The sequence below is a fragment of the Haemorhous mexicanus genome, chromosome 3 (genome assembly GCF_027477595.1).
Source record: "Haemorhous mexicanus isolate bHaeMex1 chromosome 3, bHaeMex1.pri, whole genome shotgun sequence".
Taxonomy (NCBI): domain Eukaryota; kingdom Metazoa; phylum Chordata; class Aves; order Passeriformes; family Fringillidae; genus Haemorhous; species Haemorhous mexicanus.
The window spans coordinates 72703707-72727603 of record NC_082343.1 but is presented as its reverse complement, the minus strand read 5'-3'; the positions used below and the strand labels follow the sequence as shown (position 1 = coordinate 72727603).

The window sequence follows — 23897 nt, the reverse complement described above, 5'->3', positions numbered from 1 at the left end:
AAGCCAAAAAATACAGTATTCCACCCAAAAAGAAGCTGTACATATCTCTAAGAGAAAGCAGAAGATGTGTTAACAGAAATGAAAGTGAAGAGGAAAACACCAGACATCACCAGCCGGCATCATCTTGACTGAGAAATTCACAGGCAAGCTTTTCAGTGCCAAGAAAACACAGCACCAGGGATTCAAAAGGCACTTTGGTATCAGGCTCTGACCCTCTGGTCCTGAGCACTTCTTGACTTCTGACAGGCACTGCTTGCTCCAGTACCTGTCACGGCGTGTACAACATATTTTGTCTTTTCCTGGGCCACATATGCTTCTCTTTCAAAACAACTGTTGTCTTTCAGCTTTTTCCCTGTGGGGGAAAAACTTCCCTTGAATCAAAGCACAGTATTTCCTGTCTGCTGCCCATACACCATTCCACCACCCCTCCTTCCCCAGGGGAACATGGCTTTTTGCCATGCTCCAGAAAGTGGCTGCTCAGCAGCATTGGAAAAAAAAGGGGGTTTGTTCCAAAATGGGGAAAGAGAGGGGAATGGGGGAACACCCCCAACAGCACCAACAGTGAGGGCCTCCTGCCTGCACCCACCCAAGCACAGAGGCTGAACATTGTGTTCTGCAGACCAGCCAACATCCACCAACCCTGAGTGGGACCATGCTCACTGCTGTGGGGTTGGCATGTATGTGTGCACCAGTCCTATGCAGAATTAGGAGTGCAGGGCAAAATCCCACTCTTACCAGCAGCCCAGTAAGTCTGAAGTTGCTGCTGAAAGTCATGGAGGGATGTCAGTCATGTAGACACTTTCTTATGAAATAAGTGGACAGCAGAAGTGAGGCCTCCATGTCCCTGCAAACCTCATTTGGCACTGGAGGGAGGAGTTTTGCCTGAAGCAGCTGACTTTTACATGACTGTCTCTGGAAATGTAGATAAAGAACACTTCACACTGGAAAAAAGCCCTGCTGTCGAGTTAGCTATTGGCACTCTTCATCTTCCATTTCCAAGCAACTGGATGGGCTCTGAATTTGGCTGTGTCTGGGATAGGGAAAGCAGTACAAAAGGGACTGGTAATTAAGGAGTGCCTCCAGCTCTCTAACCATAATAAAACACATTTTTGTACTCTTCTTTGGACACTGATGGCAAAGATTCTACCCTCTTAGGAAGAGAGTTGAAATCTGGACTGGTGATTGCATCAGTGGAAGGAAGCCAGACTTGCAGTGCTGTAAGCGAGCAAAAGATCTGGATGACAATCAAGATGCAGCATTATAATGAAACTTTTCATGTTGTTTTCTTTTTAATTTTGTCTTGTGACAGGAGCCAGTTCTGATTTCACTTACATCAGGCTATGACTGACTTTAGGATGCCTCTCATGCCGCAGCAGCATGCCTGAAATCAAAACTAAGCATCCGTGGTTTCCATTCCCCTCCTAAATATAAATTTCAAGGTGGTAATAAATACCAAAACAAAAAAGATATGTAATTTTAGTGACGGTGGAGCAAATTGATGCAGAATGTGTGTGACATTTTTTCAATTTTCCTCTTGTTTTTCCTGATGGTGTTTTGTGCTAAACATTACATTTGCAGACGCAGAATTTAAAGAACACTTTATCTTCAGCTCTGAGAAACATAACATGTAATTTTCAGCTTCAGCCAAGAGTGATGTCCTTATTAGTAATGGGAATTTACTGATTAACTGCTGTTAGCAAAACATCATCTTCAAACCCGTTAGTCTCAAACTGGCAGCCGCTCTGTCGGCAGGAGCTTTTTTTATTTCATCTCGGGGGAGTTCTGTAGAAATATTTCTCATTTAAACAGCTTTAGCCTTGGCCTTTCAGTAATTTTTATGGTCCCCACTAATAGGTTAACAATTGGTTAAGAGCAACTATCAGCTTAATGTCAAGTCATTCACAGGGAAAAGTTCAAGGAGAGAAGTAACACTATTTCAAAAGAGGGCTTATTTTTGAACAAAGAGCTCCCATCATTTTAAAGAGCCAGAGGGATAAAAATGAATGCAAGAGAGAAACGGAAAAATCAGCACTGGGGAGGAAAACCCAGGGATCTGAGTGGGACCAGAAGAGGGGTGCCAGGGTTACTGGGTGGGGGTGGAGGTGCACCAGAGTGCCCTGTGCTCTTCAGTGGCTGGCATGGTGTCACAGGGAGCATGTGTTTGTGGGCTGGGGAGAGCTTATGCAGATTCAGTCGCTGCTGCTTGCAGTTCTTCATGAGTGCTCCAGGTCCCTGCAGCGATTCCCAGGTTCAGAGAACCCCAGAAACCAGCACTGTCTTCTTACAAACCAATTGAGAGAAGAGAGTTCCTTCAGCAATTTGTCCTACTGGTTTTTTGTTTGCATGTTTGTTCAGCACATTCCCATTTTGCTTACAATTCCTGTCTTTCCTATTTTCTCCCAGTCTCAAGCAGTACCACCAGTTCCCAGTCTCTCATTTATGTCCAGGCTTTGGTCCATTCTCCTACCAGCCCATCCCTCAGAGCCAGCTCTGCAAACCTGCTCAGGATACATCTTTCTCCTTCATGCCCTCTAGGTCCTGACAGGGCACTGAGCAAGTTTTCAAAGGACGTGTATGCTCTTCTCTTTGCTTCTGTGCCACATGTCAAAGTGGCCTACGCACAGCTGGGCAGGGAAGTCCTGCTCAGCTGTTGGTGGCACGAGTGCAATCAAGAAGGCACTGGCAGATAGAGTGCATCAGATGGAATCCCATTGCTGGGGTATGAACAGGGCTTGGTTTTGCTTCCCAGAGCTCTCATATAGACAGATCTTGGAATTATTTACAGCCTTGCAAAAGCGCACAACATTACCTCCAGAGTAAATCTTTGCTGAACTGGAGCTCTCTGATCCTTCTCCTCCTTGTGCAGAGTGAGGCAAGGGCATAGGAAGCAACTCCCATCTCCTGACAGTTTTTTCCAACTTAATAACTCATCTTGTCTGGACATAATTTTTAACCAGAAGTTTTCCTCACAACAGCAGCATATGAAAATCCTTCCCAGATGTGCTAGTATAGATTACCATGGCGAAGGCAGGCAGGCTTTCCTTCCAGAGATCTGAAAAACCTGGAAATACCCTGGCATATTGCACTCCCCTTTTGCCTGGTAATACCAGATAACCAGTCTGTGCAGAGGGCTGTCTAAAACATCATCACTTTCCATATCCCAACTCTTGGACCACAGGCTCCTGACAGATGTGCAAGAGGCAGACAGCTGCATGAGAAAGTGACTCTTATGGACTTGTAAAGGGAGAATCCTTATATGGGAAAGGACAGCCAAGCCCTTGTTGCCCTCGCGCCAGGTAACAAGGGGAAGAAGAACAAAATAAAAATTTACATAATATCTACAGAAAGCATCCAGATATTTTGTTTGCTTTGCATTACCAGTTCTGTCAAATGGTGTTTTGCTCTCTCCATATACTGCATGTATATTTTCTTATAAGCATATCTCTATATGTATATGGACACACACACACACACATGTGTGTATCTATATATGTATATATTCATCCATTGCCCAAAGTCTAAATCATGGTCTGTTTGCTGTGCAAGGCAGGAATGCTGATGTCTTATTTCCTTGTGTGATTCCTTGTGGAGCCGGGATGTGAGGCTCAGGTGGGATCTTTAGACAGAATAGTAAATGAAAGTGCCTCATGGCCCCTGTTATTCAGTGATCTTCAAGATCAATGCTGGCTTCCTGAAGTCCAGTCTACTCTATGCACTTCTTACAATCAAAGGAAGGAGTTTTCTCCCTCCCCCCACTATTTATTACAGACAATGTCTGAGCTTCAAACTGAGGCCACAGAGCCCTTTGCAGACACATAAACCAGCGATGAAGTTGAATTGCTTCACCTCAGAAACCAGGCTCTAAATGACTTCAGACAGCTTCTAAATATATTCAGTCAGAAGGAAAACTTTCTTCTGGCTTTAAAGCCTGGAGATAAAAGAACTGCCTGGTGAAAAAAAAGGCAAATTTCTCCTCGTCAGAAGAGCCAAAATGCTGCACTTGATTGTTTGAGGGCACAAGGGAAATACATGGCTTAAGTCAGGCTTGTTGTATGAACTGGGACCTAATTCTGTAGCTCACTCAGAATATGAGCATCCATACCAGGCAGAGGAACCTCTGGCCATCAGCAGGAGTTGGCCCAGGGCCTCCTGTCGACTCTGCCAAGGCCTTTGGCCTCTCAGAACTGGGATATGTACCTTCCTGCTCTTTCTACTGTCCCTGGAATAGGAGCACAGCCACAAGCCACAGCTGGGGATGAGCAGCAGCTGGGCTGATGTATGTCTCACAAGCCTTCATTTTTGGTCTTAGCATGTAAAGGCATAGCATAAGAAGAAACAGCTTTAAAACATTTTTTTTTAAGTCTACCTTAAACTCAGAATTCATAAAGAGAGTCCAGAATCAATGAAATCAAGGAGTGTCCTGATTCATCTACTTTTCCTGTAAGATTAGTTTTTGCATCTGATTTCTGCCTGATTAGGAAGAGCAATAAGAAGATAGGATCCAAAGACTATTATCCAGGGTCTGTACTCACTTTCACTGACATGGATGGCAAATTGACTTCGAGGGAAACTTCATCAGGCTGTAGATTTGATAGCATCATGGAGGAAAATGTAATTAAAGGGCAGAAAAGAGGGGAATCATCCAATGCAATGTATTTCTTGGATAGTTAGAGCTGACTCTATATAACAGGGAAGGCGTTTCTTATTTTCTAGGAGAAGATTTTTAATGGTATTTGAGCTGAGATTTTTTGGGCTGTTTTTCAGCCTTTTTATTGAGACATTGCTAGAGTATTCCACTAGCTGCCAGACTATAAAGGGGGCAGATCAGCCTTGAAATATTATGATCTTGGGACAACTCTTGCTCTTGTCTTCTCCCCAGTGTAAATCCAGCATAACTGTAATGACTTCAGCTGAGCCACCTCAGATTTACATCAACACAAATGAGAGCAAGGCATGCCCATGCAGAGGCAGCCTGAGGGATTAGGCATCTGTCTGTGTGTTGTGCCCTTGCCTCAAATTGACACCCCAGCCTTAATTCAGTGGAGAACCCAAGAAACTGCTGGCCCTGCAAACGAGCATTGATGCTAATGTATCACAGTGGGGATTTATTGGGAGGCTGGCACCTCGGTATCCATCTCTTATTTGCATAGCAGAGAAAGGTGAATAAATACACAAGATTAGTTCTGCACTGAGCAGGATAGGAGGTAATTCTGGCATTAGGAGAGCTGCAGGCTCAGCCTCGGGGAGCATGGTAGGTAAAAGTGCTTTGTGTGTTGTACACAATGAACATTGCAGATGCATAAAGACTGAGCCCAGATCCTTATTTTAAAAATAAGGTTTATTAGAGAAAACATACATAGAACCAAGTAAATCCAATTCTTTATTAAAAAATACAGAAATAATTTTGCAATAGTAAAAGAAAGTACTAGCTTTTTCTATGAAACATAAATCTGAAATTTTAGGACCTTTTTACTTTATCACAGCTGGTCCCCTTCCATACTACATTCTTAAACATACTCCATCAACTTCTGAAACCCAAGCAAAAGTCTGCTGTACAAAATTAAGAACATTTAGACCAGAAATACTCAGCTTATTTAAGATGCAAACAGTATCATAAAGCACACGGAACAGGCAATATACAGCTATACATTGAAACATGCCTCTAAATAGTGACAGAGAATCCACTAGAGGGAATAAGTTGCAGTTAATAAAGACCAATGTCTGAAGAAATAGAAAAAGAATCACAGTTTGACACTATATTTGGTAAATGGCTGCACATGTACTGAAACACTGTACATACAAAGAATGATTTTTTGGACCCACCCATACAGAACATGCTAAAATAAGTTTTTATTTGGCTCAGATGCATGAATATGTATGAGGTGTACTCATGGTGGGCAGGTGCATATCCATGTACATACATCAGACCAGTGTGTACATACACGTAGGAAGGCACACACCTCCACAGCTGAAGACAAATCACTTCCAAAAAACCCTTTGAGGCAGGGTGAGAGCAATACTAATACACTGTTTGTCATAATCAAGCCACTCCTGGGACTCCAGGCATTTCATTTGCATGTTATCCCCACTTGTAAGTTCCACCTTAATTTTACCTCAGCTCTCCCAGGTTTGCATATTGGCAAAGTGAATACAAAACTATCCAATATAATGCAATGTTCACTGTTAGAGATGATTTACTGAGGGAGGATTTGATAGCTGAGAAATAGCAAAGTATGTAAGGGTTTGCACTGTTTTTCCAATAAGTGGAACTAAGGGGCAGATGTTTTTTCCCTGATGATTGTTAGAATCGTATGGTTATCCTGGCATAATTAACAATTTATCCTGTATGTCACCTTTAGTAAGACTTTTTGGTCAAAAATAGAGAAGGCTCGTATTAAGAAGAGCTGTAGGCATCTAAATCTATGTAGGCAACCCAAATTGTTTATTATCTCTTGACAATAAGAGAAAAATGATGTTAAAATATGGTGATGAGTAAAATGAGTGGACAGCAGAGTGAACAATAAGCTCTCCAGAATCAGAAATTACTTATATTCAGCACGTTGAATATTCAGCTTGAGACAAAGCTCAAGACTTATGGCAATAGTACAAATGTTCAGGCTTGGCATGGGCTGGCACAGAACTGCATTGCTGCGTGGGGGCCTTGAAACTGCTCACAGGCTAAGATGCTTCCTTGTTCCTCATTGAAAGAAAGCAAAACAAAACAGCACTAAGGCAAAGATGTGTAAAAGATGAATGCAGGAACCCTGGCTGTTCTCTCGTCAGTGAGTGTGCCATGGGTATCCTTGCATCTAGGCTGGTGGGGATGATCTGGATTTATATCAGCATCAGGAAAGAAACAGCAAGGCAGCAAGGAAGATTTACACAGCAGGACATGGTCAAACACCCTGTAAAGCTGTGTGATGCTGTGGACTGGGGACAGGGGTCGGAGAACTCTGAGAGGAGTTGACGTGGTCTTTTCTTTCCGAGGGGGCACTCAGGCAGCATCACTCCTGTCACGGCCCACGGGGCTGCTGTTGACAATGCTGTACTGCCATTATAAATAAATAAAGGAATAAATAAATAAACCTCACTGCCTTTTGCCAGCAGGAATAGAGTAGGAGCCTGGTGACAGCAGTGTGGTAGTGCCAAGTAAAACCACACAGGACAGTGAAAGGAGGGGGACAATCTGAGCCAAGGACTTTCGAAAGTCCTCAGCCTTACACATACCTCACATGGAGTCACAGAATCGTAGAACAGAATCATAGAATAGTTTGATTGAGTCATCAGCATCATGACAGCATATTTTTAATAAATATGAAATCTAGTCATTTACATTATATTTTTAATACATAGTCTGGCAGGTGAAGGAACCCTGGTGAGCTACTGTATCTGGACTGACTTCTCTGTTATGAGAGCAGTCGCTGACGAGAAGCCTGTGCCATGTGCTGGACAAGCTCCTGTTATCTCCTACGGGATTTGGATGAGAGCAGTCACAAATGCATTTTTATAGTGATGTGAGATGTGGAGATGTTGTGTCTATCAACAGTAAGTGGTATAGGCTATAATAAATTTGGGAGTGTCAGAATGTGAGCTTGAACTCTTGATTGTAACCAAATTGCTTGTCTAGTCAGGTTTGACTCTCTCTAGCAGATATTATATATGCATGAAAAAAAATAAAATAATTATAACATCCCTTGATATGTGATGCCTGTTACAAAATATCTGCTCCTAAGGTGGAACAGTAGCAGGAAAGAGCTGTCATTCACCTTTCAAGGTTAGTAGATATATAAACAATTCCAATGTTATAAAATATCTGCAAGGTGTGATGAAAGATGCCCTACCTATATAGCTGCTGCAGAAATGGAGGCTTATCTAACAAATTACAGAACATTAAAAATCAAAGCTAACACACTTTGAGCCCAATTAGCAATACAAAAACTGATAGCTGTACATACATTAAAAAAAGCCCTGTACATGCTTCACTAGCCCTGGAAGCTAATGCTGAAGAATTGGCAGAGAGCTCAGAGCAGCATTTAAAGAAAAAAATAGTTAAAAGGTTGAGCAGGAGTTGCTCTGTTTTGTGGCCTGATTTAAGGTTGCCATTTTCCAGCTGGATATAAACTGCTCTCATCCTTTGCACTGTTTGGAAGCAGAGACCCAGAGCCAAGATCTGATCTCATTCCTACTGGTAGAAGTATGCAGTAGCCCCACAGAAGCTACAGCCATTACTCTAAACTCACACTTGTGTGCACCCATGCACGCTCTGCCCTGCATTACTGCACACATTTCAGTATGAAGGATGGTGCTGTAAATATTGAAATGCCATTTGCCACACAGATTTCTTTCCCATTCTCAATACAGGTTTACAAGGATGGCCTTCCCTCACTGTTGGTTTTGTCTATTCCACCACCACCTTCCAGCTGGCCAATGTCACTTCTCTTCTTCCTCCAACTGGATGGCTCTTTCCTACCTTCTGTTGCCCTTATCATTGGCAATGGGCACCTCTTCTTTCCAACCAACTTTCTGATGCTGGCTGGAAGCAAGCTGGACCTTCTCCAAGCCTGGGGAAGTGATGCTGGTCGCTCTGTACACATCAGTGCTCACACCTGCCTAATGGTGTGCCATTCACAGGTCCAAGCCTGGTCCATGTGGCCATCAGCAACAGGGTGGGAGCCAAGGATTCATCCCAGTGAGCAGTGTAACAGGGACTCTTCAGAACAAGGAGAATTTTAGCAGCTTGAATATCAATAGGCAGCGCAGGAAAAGATGGAAGCTAGAGGGAGGAACTGCACTTATCCTTCATAAAAGTGCCAAGCCTTAATGAGATATTTATTGCAAATAGTCATCAGCCAAATAGTTAAAGACCATTCTCAAGAAGTGCCTTTCATGCTGGTGAATGAAAGCAGCAGAAGAGTTTTTGTGTGAGATAAAGAGTGTGTCAAAAAATGTACAGACAACCTAATTCAAAGATGTCAGTGCCTGGTAGTTTCTGTCACAGTAGAACTGGTACAAGATTATCCTGTAAAGGACACTTGATTGAAAGGAAAGAAAGGGTTGCAGAAAATTAGACAAAGAGAGAGGGGAAATGGAAGAATGGGGAAGAGCCAAAAGGTAGAGAAGGAATTGTGTCAAGGGTGGAGGAGACACGTGCGTGGTTACTGAGAGAGGGAAAGGAAGGAAAAGAAGCAATGCTTCAGGAATGGAACTGGGGAGATAAAAATAAAACAAACTACAGAGGGAAGATAGGAACGGAAAGGGGTGGGAAGCTCCAGGGAAAAAAATCCTAGATAACAGAGGAGGACTGAGGTGTAGAACAATGAGTGCAGGGCAAAGGACTAAGTGACCTTTAAAGGCGCGTTTGGGTGCTATTTTTCAGATTCATAAGGATGTAGTTAAGGGCTGTGTGAGGACACAGGTGTGGACAGCACTGGGAGAAAAGCCAGAGTAAAGTGAGAGTAGAGGGTCTTGTGGGTAAGGCACTAGATTCAACCAGGAGGCTTGGGTTCAGATCCCTGCCTTCACCAAAGGCCAGGCTTAAGAGTGTTGGGAAGGAGGCAATGCTGTTCACCTTCATGGAAGTTTTGCTTCATTTTTCTCAGTGCTCTGCCATTTTCCACTCACATCATTGTGGGAAATGCATGCCATTTGCTTCTATTTGTTTTCAGCATTTATCTACAATAGGAAACAAAAACTGTCTCCAGGAAATCCTTCTCCTTAGGCTGTCTCTTTTGCCCTGCAAAGCTGTCAAGTCTCCAAGGCAGGCTGAGCATCTCACAGTATCCCTGCACAGCACTGGACACAATCCTTACATGTTGTTGTGACACAAATACCAATAGCAAGTTTTGATAACAGCAGCCAAACCAGCTTGCATTTAAATTTCAGTATTGTCAGAGGACAGGTCTATCAAATGAGATATGGATTTTGTTTACACTGATAAGAATGTGTAACAACTCTACTAAATTTAGAGTGTCAATAACTCTACTATATTTAACACTTCCATTCACAGGGTCAGTGGAAGACTGGAATCTAGGTTGGCTTCTTGTATGTACATAGACTAGGTAAGCAAAACATTTTTTTGCTACTAGGTTTCTGAGAGGCATGAAATGAAAAGATGGGTATGTTGACCTGCTACACAGCTGTGGCTATAGCTGCTTTCTGAAGTTTTGTGACACAATATTAAAAAATTAAAAAAAAAAAAAAAAGAAAAAAAGAGATGTTTTTCTTTAAATACTGACTCTTACCAAGCTGATTGGAAACTTTCTGGATACTACTGCATATTAGAAGAGCCATGAAGAAGACAGATAGTTTTTAGAGACAGTCATTTGGTTTGAGTGGAACCTGGACATGCAGATCAATTCACTGCACAGCCACTACAGCAAATGCTCATGGCCATAAAACACATTACAGATCAGGAAACCATCAAAATTAATCACTAGTCTTTCACTGGCTTGTATTCACTTCAGTTCAGAAGTTGTTTTTCTCTCCTTCTACGTTTCAGCCGGAAGACACTGAAACCTGTGAAACTGCTCCACCCTGAAATGTCCTCACTCCTGTGCCACTTGGACTTCAGATTTTTGCTATTCCCCACTCTTTTAGAGATGTCTGACAAAATGGAGTTGGCTGCACGTATTTCATGTTCACAAAGGGCAGCAAGATCCTACTTTTATACAACACTAAGGGAAGACTGGGTAATAAAGACATGCTGTTCAATACAGACAGGGCCACCTGGAGACAGGGCACAAACTCCATGGGAAGCCCAGTGAAGCCGGGGGCTTTCCCATTTTTAAAAGCCCCTCCTTCCTAGATGCTCTGTCCTTCCATTATTTCACTCACTTCACAGCCTGTCTGTGCAGCCAGGCAAGCCTCTCTGAGCAGCACACAGACACTCACACATTCTCCCCAAACGCTGCTTTTTGGCAGCTGCCCATAGACCAAGAGGAGCAAGACTCTGTAGTCAGAGATGGAGTCTCTTCTGAAGCTCTTTGAGCTATTCCTGTCTGATTATGGCACTACCAAGAGACTTGACCATTTGAAGTATGATGAAGTGTGGTGGATGCTGAAGGAGCCAAAGTTGTGGGTCACTGAGACTCATTTTGAAAAGTTTTATTTTTAAATTCCACCTCAGCCTTCGCCTCAGGAACATGTGGAAATCTCCCAGTACAGTCATGTTCAAATCAGTGCAAGTTTCTGCCTAGTGGCACCGCTGAAATCCTCAGGGCATGGGCTTTGGCTTGCTCCAAAGTGGAAAACCCAAACCACCTTCCATGAAACTCATAGCTAAAATGCAAAGCTAACAGGGGAAGGTGCTGGGGTCAGGTAGAGGTGCAGCTGGAAGAACTCTCTTCCAGTAAGCTAGCAGCTCTCCTGGGAGCAGGGGAGAGGGGGCTGGCCAGCAGCGGCTGGTCTCTGCTCTTTATAAGAGAGGATGGAATAGCTTGTTAGGCTCTGGTTACTATGGGATATGGCTGAAGCTTGACCTGGTTTGTGAGCCAAGCCCTAATCTTATGAATTTAATAGAAAAACTTATGGAGACCTCAGTGGGACCTGGTTTGGCCTAACATGCTTTATTTAGAGTCTTGAGTGGGGGAAACATTTTTCTTTAGATTACAGTTGAAGGATTCTTGGGTTTCAGCTTAAGTCCTATGGTGGCAGGGTATTGCACACTCATATTTCTTTTTTTTTCTTTGATAAATCACTTTTCTCCTGTACTCAGCCTCTGACCAAAACCTGTCTGCTTGAACTGCAATAAACCTGGCTGGTCAGTGATATCTTTGCTGAAAGCAATCTGCTCCAACCACACCATGCACGCACTGGCTGACCCCCAGGCTGCCACATCCCCCCCAGCCCCCACCCCTCTTGCTCCTGGTACCTGGTGGGGAGCAGAGGCTTTGGGAACGAAGGGAGACAGAGACTGTAAATAGATCTTTCTGTAGCTGTACTTCTGAGGCACAGGGATTTGCTGGAGCTGGGGCCAGAATGAGCGAGCTGTGCTCGAGTCTATCGGATTTGTGAAGTACAGATGTGATAATTCCGCTGCAACCACAAAAGAATTTACAACAGGAAGTGTTGCAGCTGTTGCTTATTAGCATTAGTACAAATTATGTGAAGCAAATTGTTAGCAGTCATGTTTCCATGATATTTAACTCATGGCAGTGAATAAAAGTGATTCTTTCTCAAGGAAAATTTTAGATTTCCAAGGGAATCGAATTCCAATTGTCCATGAAGGGAGCATGGATTGGAGAACAGCATGCAACTACTTCAAGGCATCAGAGGCAATGCGTGCAGCTACATGCTGGCCTTCTCTGGTAAAGGTGTGTGAATTTAGGACCATATTTCTTGGTGAGAGAAGGAAAATCCCTATGGCTCCATATGACCCAGTTGCCAGTGGCGAGGTGTGTGGGTGTCGTGTTTTAACTCTACCTCAGCCAAAAATCAGCACGTTCTGCCCCATTATGGGGCTGCTGAGTAAAGTTCTGCCCACAGAAGTGCCTGGAAAGGGAAGGAGGATCTTGCTGACCTGCCATTTCCCTGAATTTTTACCCTCAATATGCTTGTTATGACTTATTTCCCTAGCATCCTGAAGCCAGTTCATGTGGAAGCAGCCTGTGCCAGCAGAGCAGTTCCCTAACACAAGCTCAAGAAGGTGGATTTGAAGACAAAATCCACACTGCAACAGATTGAATGTGCAACTGACTGAAGGTGCAGACTGAAATGCTGGGGTGTAACCTGCATGTGTCTGACAGGGAAATCCCCCAGACCAAATCCCTGGGCATGACACCTCTCTCCAGCCAAACCAGTTTCAAACCAGGGGAGCAGCTGGTTTTGGTCCTTCCATGCCTTCTGCCTTGCTGGATCAGCCAGCAGCAGGCAGTCCTTTCAGGCACCTCCTCTGTCTCCCTCCTTGCTGCTTTGGGAAGAAGTGAGAAACTGGCCCTGTGGAAGGAGGCTGTAGGTTGGAGAGAGGAAGGCCCTGAAAAGCATTTAATTTTAATTTATAAAAAGGGGCCATTTAATTCTTGCCTCCCTTTCTGGTGCTGAGGGAGGATCAGTTGTATCCAGGCAGATGTCTGACCCTGGAGATGCTCCTCTGTGGGGTGATGTGAGGGGTCATTCACAGGCTGCTTGAAGGACCTGGGGGATCTCCCTCATGGTGTCTTTCTTTCAGACAGATGCTATTCAAATGAAAAGAGAGAGTAGGCAGGCAAATAAAGAAGGCACTAACTAATTAACTGAGAGTTTTGAGTATGTTTTGGGGCAGTAAGAGCTGACAGATTCCTCCCTGAGATTGCTCAGGCCCCAGACAGTGCAGCCAGTGATGAGGCATGCTGCATCCCATGGGCAGGAATGAGCCATGGGGTGGCTGTGCCAGGGAGAGAGGAATGGCCACCCAGGGCTGCTGCAGCCAGGACCAGGCTTCAGAGGATGGTGTGTGCTCCTGCTGCTGATCCAACAGTGGCATTCTTTCCACACAAAGACTTTATCAGCCATTTTTTTGTTGTTCTACTAATTATTGCTGGTTTTGCTAATAACGTTCCATTTAGTCTCTCACAGCCATCCATTCTTTACAAAGGCATGAAGTGTAACTCATGAAGACTGCTGACAAGCTACAGAAATCCAGCCATCAGTTTAAGGCCAACAACAGCCCAGAGTGATGCTTTACATGCCGGTCCCAAGGGTGCCTGCCTGCATGAATCACGCTGAGCAAAGCTGCTGACGCTGCAAAGGCTGCTGCACTCCTCTGCCTGCCAAGCAAGACAGTGGGCTCAGAGAGGTGGAGGCATTCCCAGAGGCATTTCTTGAAATGCAATTAGGCTGGGAAGGAGGCATTTGCTGGTGTGAGAGAAGAGGCAGGTGGATGGGAAGCAGTGAGGCTGGCCAGCTCTGGCAGCTGAGGCTGAGCTGGTCAGCCACAGTAGATCCAAGAAGATGGTCTGCCAGGGAGCACTGGCTCTGTGCTCCCCATACCCTGTACCCACCACTCAAGCATGGGAGGAATGGTCCCCAAGTCCTTGGGCTTCAACTGCTTGCTTTTTAAGGGAAAAAAAAAGTGAAAACTCACAAAAAAATTGAAACTGCCTGGAGCAACCAAAGTGCCTTTTGATCCAACTACAAGTGCTTAGAAGAAGAAAAGAGGCACATGTGCTGCTTTTAAAGGTACCACACATCCACCCACCTGTTGGGAACAGTTAAAAAATACAACTGGCTGGCTACAGTCTGAAGGGAGAGCTGTGAAAGGAATAGCAAGAGAAGTAATTTCTACAGGCAAAGCTTAAAGCAGCAGCCAATGGAGAAGCAGCTGAAATGCATACTCTGTTTCTTTAGTGCCTGTTCTGAGGAGACAGTCTGACCCCCTCAGCACAGCAGAGCTGTTTAATTACCTTCACTGACAAGACTTGAAAGATAAAAATTAGGTACAATTTCTATATTACAGCGATTGCAATAATCTTTGTCTCCTAATTGCCTCTCAAGTGAAATAAAACAAAACAACATCATGCAATGAGGAAATTTAGTCATAAGCATTACTTACATGTAAAAGGACTCCACTAACTGCCTCCCCTGTGAAAAACAGAACATTAAATATCATGGCCTGGATGGTCCTTGATGTACCTACAAGTGTGATATCACATGAGATGGCACCACTGACTGTGTGTCAGGTGCATACAGGAAAACCATCTCAGCAGGTTAAATCATGTCTATGAACATCATTTCCACCATGGAGTCTCTTTCACACTGTCCTGGTATGATCAGCCCCCACAGCTGTAACATTTGGAGTAGGGGCAGGGAGTGGAGGGAAGGGGTGAGACACAGAACAGGGGTGAGACACAGAACAGAATCAGAAGGCTTCTTGCTGAGGAAAATCTAGTTGTGGGTTGTGGTTTTTTTCCTCTCCACTCTCAGAACAAAATGTGAAGCTACAGATCCTCCAGGAAAACACAATCAAATGCAAAAATATTCTTGGAACAAAAATGTTCCACTTCCAAAATGTCAAAATGATGTTTTGACACTACTGAAAGCTGTAGTTTCAGTTAAATAGAATTTAATGTTAGAAAGTGACATGCTTTTATGAAGAGTTTTGATTTTGACAAAGTGGGATTTTCCAGCATTGAAGCCATCTGATAAAGTCTAACCAGCTCTGATTACTGATATATTACAGCAAGGTGGGGTTTTAAGTGAAAGAATTAAAATCCCATTTTGAATTATGGAGAGAGGTTAACTAAGTTTGTAATTATGAGGGGGGAAAAAAGATTGTTTGAGGACTCTCTGAAGGAGATATTACTAATACAGCAAGATTTTTACATGTTTTGGGAGTGAAAGATGATCTGTACAGGTTTGCTGTTGATGGATGTCACCTCTGCCTCAACCAGACAGCTGATCAAAGAGATTTCCATTCCTTATACCACAGACACAAAGTGATGTAGGTGGGTGCTGTACTACAAGCATTGGCACGTTTAGGGTTCCCTATATTACGTCACTCAATGACATATATGACTTTTCATTTAACACAGTTCCTCAGCTATTCCTATTTAGGGTATTTCAGCATGCAGACAGGATTTGCTGAAAGCTGGTCAGTCCTGTAATGATCCAATCCTGCAAATTTATGACAAGTTTTTTAAATTAGGAGACTAGTCTCCAGGAGTTTAGTGAAAGTCTTGTAGGATATGGTTTCTCCTATTTTTAAGGATTTCCAGGAGCAGGCCTTTGAACAGGTATCTTTTTGTAGGAGTTCTAGTCTAGCAACATGCACCAAGTTGAATTTTACTTCATGAGGTATTTTTGGTAACATTCTTTTCTACATAAACAGGGTCAAACAATCTTGCATACTATCAGCACCCTGTTTCTCAGTAAAGTTGAGCTAACTAGCTCTAAAATCACCTGCCTGTCTTACAAACACTTGCTACCTCTCCCTGTCATGCACTAGGGGTTTGAACGGTATGGATGATGCGTCCCTTCATCGTCACCCTTTGTGGATGAAAACAAGGACATACTCAATCCACAGATTCATACACATTCCTCGGCCTGAGACCTGTTTTGTCCCCCTCAGTTACAGGGAGTGTCAATAAGCACCTTTTAGATTTGTGTAAGAGGCAGAAGTGAATTTTTATCTCACTTGAGACAGAAAGTCCAACACATCCGTCTGTGTACTGAAAGCCACAGCACAATCAGGAACCAACCCTACAGCATTTGTCCTGGGCCTGTGCAAAGTGCTGGTCCTCGTGAGGAACAATCCCACCCGGCTTCCTCGTTTTTTAAAGATGCAAACAAAAACAAGCGCAGGCATTCAGGTTTCTCCTGGAGCGGCGCGAAGTGCGCGGCAGCGTGCGGCGGCTCCGGGAGCGGAGCTGACAGCTGTGAGCGCCAGACACCGTGGGATCCATCCACCCTCCCACCCTCCCTCCGTGACGGGAAACATCCTGCCGCAAACACTCTCTGCCTTCGGGCTCCTCTTGAATGGATGAGCTGTAAACGGCGGCGGGAGCATCCTGCTGGGAGCCCGCGATTCCTCGGCGGCATTCACGGACGTGTTCGGTAGGGGAGTCGTGACGGTCGAAGCCCGTCAGACGCAGAGCCCCGCAGCATCAGAGCTCAGCCACAAATCTGCAAGGGCTGCTCCCTCTAGCGGGATAAAGTTCTTCAGCTGGGCGAAAAGCCTTCCCCTCCCTCTTTTTAAAAATTATCTCTTCTTCTTCTCTTTTTTCTCCTCCCCCCTCCCCTTTCCTTTGTTCACGTTTGTTTGTTTTTTTCAGCTGTTTAAGTGAATAATTCAAGTTTTCCGGATAGTGCAAGACACGGGTCAGTTTCCATCAGACAAAAGGTGACCAAAGGCTGCACTTTTCCAGCCCTTTTTAGGGTAGAGCATGGAGAGTGGAGCTGGCGCCCAGGCAATGCAGGTCAGCGATTGCTCCTCAGAGGCGGCAAGTGAGGGACTCTTGGTTTGTCTTCTCGCAGTCCTATGCATATGCTGTAGCTGTGTTTGGTTTTGATTTCCCACTTCTGGTTACAAAAATAGGACTTACTATAATCATAATAATATTAATGATACAAAATAATTATTGTAATTATATACTTTTTGGCAAATTATTAACACAAAGCAGCCCAAAAGATCCCATCGGATTAAAAAAAGGTGACAACGCACAAATGTTAAAAAAGACAAAGTCTTTGATAAAAAAGAAGGAAAAGCAATCTGCAAATGAATGCATTTCTGTAAGGCAACATGTTACCTTTAGTCTTCCATCTAGATTTAGCTCAGATTCTTTTGTTCAAGAAAGTATTAGAACTTGGCTTGCTTGAGCTTATCAATGTGGTAACACAGTTTCAGTGCTGGTCCCAATTTCAGCCCCAGGTATTTCATGATCATGTCGCTTTTCAGCAGTAACAAAGCATTGCCATCAATTTCCTGGTTTCCAAAGAGAGGAAGAGAATCAAAATGTGTTAACCCCCCCTTTAAGCGCTGTGTCCTGACACATTAAACAAGGTGAATTAGAAACAGCATGTCATTTAGGGTAGAGCTACCTGAAATGTCATGCATTTTGAAATTTCATTTAAAAAATTGAAATCTGAGGTGAGATAGAAGGAAGCCATTAAGGAAGGTGTAATTAAATACTGCTTTTTATTCTTCGAGGAACTATAAGATTAGTTTAGGTTTTCAATGTATTTTAATTAAAAGTAGAATTTTTAAAAAATCAGTGTTGCCATAAGTGCAATTCTGAGAAAAGCAAGTCAGCCTTGGGAGAAAGGTATGAATGATGGAGACAGGAAAGGATGCAGCCATATTAAACTGCTAAGAGAACACCTCTGGATCTCAGTTTCAGTTTTGTCCCCAGCTATCTGTGGGTTTCACATATCCCCAGCACACTTATACCCAGTGATGCAAGTATATGGTATACATGCATGTGTATGTGTATATATATATATATATATATATATATATATATGGTTTTTTCTCAGATTCAAGACAGTAGCAACTTGCTTATTTAATTGCATTTATTATTAAATTTGTTAAATTTTAATTTAACCCTCATGTAAATGGAGGAAATTGCCATCAAGCTCAGCTGTTTATCCCAGAACTGTTGGCTTGAAAACATTTTGAAATTACAAAGTACTACCACAAAAGAAGCCTGAGCCCATGGAGAAACAGACTCTCCTTTACTATGGGCTGAAGAATATAGATGCTTTCAGCTGTACTGTTCTTCCTTGAACCCAAAGCCTGTCTGGTTTTTCCTGACTCTATCAGTGGATCTGCCAAAAAATACTACCCATTCCCACAGCTTCCAGCACATCGACACACTTGGAGTGTCAGAGATAAAACATCTCTATGTGTGCTATGTGTGTGTGTGCATACACATACACAGATACACACACACAGCAATGCTGTCTACACTGTGTTCCATGGTTTTGATGGTCAGATCTTTCCACTGTGATCCATTGCCTACTTATTAAGCAGCTCTATGGATCCTAATTTGCCCTGATCATTATTATTCCATTCACTAGGTGATTTATCTGAGGAGCAGTTAAGGTCACTTTCTGATTAACTCAATCAATTAATGCTCCTCATTTTGCAACCCCCACTCTATCCATTAAAGAAACTCTCTCCACCTCCCTGCTCTCCTTGCCATTATTTTAAGGAAGCTAATATAAAGTAAGAATAAGTGTTACATACAATTACTATTTGCATAAGAAATAAAATAAGAAGTCCTTTAGCTGTGGTGCCATAGGGTAAAAACACTGTCAAGGGTCAGGTGTGCAGGCAGCTGCTTCTAAATGTTGAGTTCAGCATTTTATTATTTCCATTATTATTGCTGTGTAGGGGTCAAGATTAAACTCCATGACAATAGTATGCCAGAGGGAGCATTCATATCCAATTAAATAGCCCATATTAGCCATTTCCCTGTGCATATTCTTGGCTTGACTTCTTTACAGCATTACTGTGTCAGCCCTTTTAAAACTAATTTTTAAAAAGAAGACTTTGATAACGTGGTTCCCACATGTACATTAGCCCCAGTAGATTTTGAACCAGGTCTGGAACTGGTAACGTTCAGTGCCATCAGGGCCACCTTTCCCCTCCTCCATTTCCTTTCCCCCTATCTTTCTGCCAAGTCTTTCCTGCTTATGGAGTGTCCACGGGATCTCACAGGATGCTGCTGCAAGGTCCCTGGCCAGGGCAGTGGCTCCTTTTCGTGAGACCAAAAGCTCCATCAGCGATGAGCTCAGCTGTCCTTGGCACACAGACCTGCTGACAGAGCAGGAACAGCTGATGGGAGGTGCAGGAAATTTCTCAATCTTTGGTGGACACTCTCAGGAGCTACCTGTGACAGAGTTCCTCAGGTGTCTTGGCAAGAAGCAAAGCTTCTGCTCCCAGTGGGAAGAGCAGACAGAGCCAGGACATCCTGCAGCGCCTTTTGGGGCAGTGAAGGATGTGGCTGCAGGCTGGAAGAGCTGGCTCTGAGGACTGAGGTCAATACCCAAATGACCCAGTAGAGCAGTAAGAAAGCACACTGCCCATGTTCAGGATGCATCTTCCAGCTGTTTTCTTCCTGCTGGTCCCAGCAGCCTCTCTCTCCCAGCTCAGATGAGCTGATTGCAAACCGACTATTTCGGGCGATAGCTGGGCCTTGTCAATGACAGTAAGTGCTTCTAAGTAAATTATGCACCTGCTCCATGGAAAGATTGAACATACAGGAAGATATGGCTGAGGTTAATGGACTAATCACTTGTCTCTCACCCCTGGGGTCTTTGTGCTAATCCAGATGAGGTTTGAAGGCTGAAAAATTGCAGGGCTATATATAACTCAAAAGCGTAATTGAATTGAGTTGTGTGGCAATCACACCCAGGTTCTCACACCTGTAGCATATTTTACAAGGAAACCAATGATAAGTAGAGCCCACGGGTGCTGGGTGTACAACAAAGGGTGACAGGGACAGTCTTTAGTGGCAATTTAGCTTGATCTCTTTGGTCGCAGAGCAGCTGCAGTAGCGTGGCATTCTCCAGCGCAGCTGGCCCATGACTGCCTGGAGCATTCCCAGGCCCTGCTGCTGCATAAAAGCATGCTTTGTTACAAATGGAAACTCGACAAAATCAGTGCTTTTGCACTCTCCATATTTACAATAAAAACTTTAAAAGTTGGGTTTTTTCCCTTTGGGATACTCCTGTATGCCTCAGACCATGTAAATTCTCACTCTCTTGCATGAAGATTTTCTCTTGATGCCCAGCCCCTTCTGATATTGTAAGAAACTAATTTTATGGCAAGTTCCTTCAAGTCTGAAGGTGGCTTGTTTATCTGCCTGGTTGCCCACATGACCAATATAGGCCATGCTTTCATTATGAGTTTATAAGGCAGAAGGCAGGAAAGGTAGGCCAGCACCGAACCCGCACCTGCAAATTTGGCCCTACACCGCTGTGCCTGCTGTTGTTCTCATCCCACAGACCTGTCTACAGAATGGCAGATGGCCTCAATACCTTCCTAGGGTGAGCAGACACCAGGGCCTGTGGGCATCTTCATTTTCAGCTGGTCCTCAGCCACCTCCTCTCCTGTATCTGGAAGTCCTGGAGGCAGAGTGTAGCTGGAAGTCCATTTACCACCCTCAGCTCTCATCCCTCAGCTCTCATCTGCAGCTCCACAGCTCCACTTGTCTCTGCTGGCACAGGGTCAAGGAATGATCAAGCCCTCTTGTTGTCTCTGCAGCACTGGGGGTGCTGGTCAGCACTAAGGGCTGGGGAGCAATTCTCATTTAGACCAAGCTCCAGGCACTTACATGAAAACTTATGACCCCCAGCCAAACACAAACAAGTCACTTTTAGGGTAAAATCCATTTTTCAAAGGCAGACTGAATTGATTAAGGAGAGATGGAGGAGGCAAAAATTGCTCATAGATACATTGGTGTCAAGTCCATGTACAGCAGCAGAACAAGAAACTCCAATTAGACAAGTTTCCCCTTTACTCATTAAGGATAATAAAATTTCCATCACTGGAGGTTATCCTCACAAAACAGCTATCATATCCTCTAGAGAGTCAGCAGGTCTGTTATATTTGGTTATGCTGTTACATAACACTGAGGGAGAAAAGATTAAAATATTGGCTGCTTTGGGTTTCTCCTGCTAAATATCTAGAGACACATAAAAAATGCTCTTCAGAGAAGAATCATATATATCCTGAGAAAAAAATTGTCATTGAAACGAGGCTTTTTTGTGCCAATCTGACAATGAAAAATGAGCACCAAATCCTCAGTGCTTTCTCTAAGGCTTGGCATAGAAACAATTTATGCTGGAGTAGCTGGGAACAAACAGTGAGCATTTTCTAAAGACACTGTTACGGTTTCCCCATTGACGTAGAAATGAATAGAGTAGTATAACATCACAAAATAGAGTGGAATGGAATGGAACAGAACAGAACAGAATAGCATAGAACAGAACAGAACAGAACAGAACAGAACAGAACAGAATAGCATAGAACAGAACAGAACAGAACAGAATAGAATAGAATAGAATAGAATAGAATAGAATAGAATAGAATAGAATAGAATAGAATAGAATAGAATAGAATAGAACTGTTTCAGTTGGAAGGGACCTACAATGATCTAGCCCATCCTGGTGTTTAATCACCATCTCAAGGGATAAGTGAAATTTCTTTAGCCCAAACCCTCCAGAGGTGCTGAACTCCTTGCCAGGCCCTGCATTGAACCAGGTTGAGGAAGCCAAAGGCAGCTGAGGGGCTATGTGTGATATGTGCTGGCTGTCTCTTGTGACTTAATTTACCTAGAGGTGGTAAGGGTAGCCTTCTACATACGTGTTTTCTGAAGAGATCCACGTGAGGGCCTAAAGCTTGAGGGTCTGCATCCTTCACAAACCACACCACATCATCCACTGTCCAGGTCAAAGGATTCTTGCTTGATGGCCGAGCTGCATCTTGTTGTTCAGGTGAAGGACTTGAGGCTATGGTACAAAAAGCCCACAACAGTGCATTAAAATGGTACCCAGAGGTTTCCTCATGTTGGGATGGTGAGTGTGCAGGGCTTTGGCAGCTTCACTGCAGCCCTGGACATTGGATCTCTGAGTGCAAGTGTTGGCCTGAGATGGTGGCATAGGGGAAAAAGGGGACTTGCAGAAGTTTCCAATCTGACTGCTTATTGGAAGCCGTGATCCCAGCTGGTGAATTGTGCTAATAAACACAGAACCCTTAGGTCCCTGCTGGGGAAGGAAAAATGTGCCAGCTGCCAGGCTCTTAAACCAAGCTGCCCCTGCTGTCTGATCTGCAGCAGCAGGGATCTTGGCTCAAGAAGACACTACCCTCACACCTGGAGAGAAAAGTTCTTGAGCACTAAACAAAGGAGTTTGCCATTGAATGTGAAGGCTAGAGGATAAAATCAGGATTTAGCAAACAGGGTTTTTAAATTTGCATTCAGATATTCATACTTCTTTCAGAGCTTAGCTGAAGGTTTTTGGTCCATATCTTCCTAATCTTAGTCTCTCACAAAGCTGATGGTCCCCAGTGAATGCCAATTTGGGAAGTTACTAAAACATGTGAAGATGAGCATTGCACGTGTGACTTTTTAATGGTATAACCCCTCAATGATTTAAGACGACTTCAGCTTGCTGTAGCTTTAAATCAAATGAATAAAGGCACATTGGAATGAAAGTGCATTAATGTTTTTATTCTTAGTCTCTGCAGAATTATAAATCTCAATCTTCACCTGAATATAATTTGTACCCCCACTTATGCTGCTTTTTTACAACAAGAACTATATTATGCTCGGTTACAGGAAAGCTGTTTAGCAGGCAGCAGCACACAAAAGCATTAAATGTTACTTGCTCACATCTGCTCATCTCTTTCTGTCAAGGCACAGTTTTTAATGAGAGAAGTGCAAATGGAAAGCAAGTACACACTGCAGAATACCAGAAATCAAACAGAAGAGTGTGTAGAGGGAGATCACAGACACCTAAACTAGAGCCTGGAAATGCCCCAGGTAGCCAAGAGAAAATCCCAACTGCTGAGGAGAGAAGGGATGAGCTCTCCAGAGAAACACTGAGCTTACAAAGACAGATGAGACGTGTGAGAATCTCCATGCATGACACAATCCTAACGCATGTGAGTAAATGTGGGTTTGGAGCTTGTGTAGATTGTCATTTCATTGCCTTCAATAGAGCTCTGGTGATTTATATTAGCTGAGACTCTGCCCATATACACCCAATAATGGGTTTATGTGCATATTTGTCCTTTTTCCCTTAACACCATGCTCATCTTACAGTATAATGTAACGAGGTGTATTTGCAGTTACTCAGAATGAATTCCAGAAAGCAGCAGTGCTATGAATGTGCAAATCTGGTCGATGGTTTTCATAATGAGATGAGATGTAAATATCATGATAATTGCACTCTCATTTGCTAAGTCACTGTTCTGGATACAAAGGACAAGGAACAGCCGCAGGTCCCTTTAATTAGACAGCAGGACCGGTGTTTGTATGGACTCAGGTGACCCTGGGCTCTGCTCACAGGAAAAATGCAATACACAATGGTACAGACACCATCTGGAGCCTTTGGCATGAAACAATGAAGACAGAGAGTGCAAAACAATGAGCAGGGTAGTCTTGGCCGACCCCTGGATCATCAGTAACAGCGAGGAACTCTGTCAGGGACAAGTGGGAGAACTGAGACTTGTCTTGGAGACACAGGGGTCTTTCCCCCCTTCATAATGTGTCTGTGTGTGGAGGCATCAGGCACTGCATCACCTCAAACCAAAGGTCAGGAAAAAGACCAGGTTCTTGCAAACTAGTCAGAAAATAGAGGGAGGAGAGAAAGGTTTGACTATGACCAAAAGACTGCAGAAGTTTCTCTGTTACTGCCACAACATGGTCAGGGAAAACGTGCCACTATTGAGGAGAATATTTTTTTCTTTAAATTTGTAT

General features: G+C 43.6%; 1 protein-coding gene across 1 annotated transcript in view; it reads right to left on the bottom strand.

Moving 5' to 3' along the window:
* Window positions 1-17261: 17261 nt before the first annotated feature.
* Window positions 17262-23897, bottom strand: part of SCML4 (Scm polycomb group protein like 4) — a 42945-nt gene continuing 36309 nt past the window's right edge. The window contains exons 6-7 of the mRNA XM_059843382.1: window positions 21782-21927; window positions 17262-17395 (exon numbers count right to left, since the gene is read on the bottom strand). Of these exons, the coding sequence (XP_059699365.1) occupies window positions 17270-17395; window positions 21782-21927 (272 nt within the window). The 3' untranslated portion in view covers window positions 17262-17269. The remainder of the gene's footprint in view (window positions 17396-21781; window positions 21928-23897) is intronic.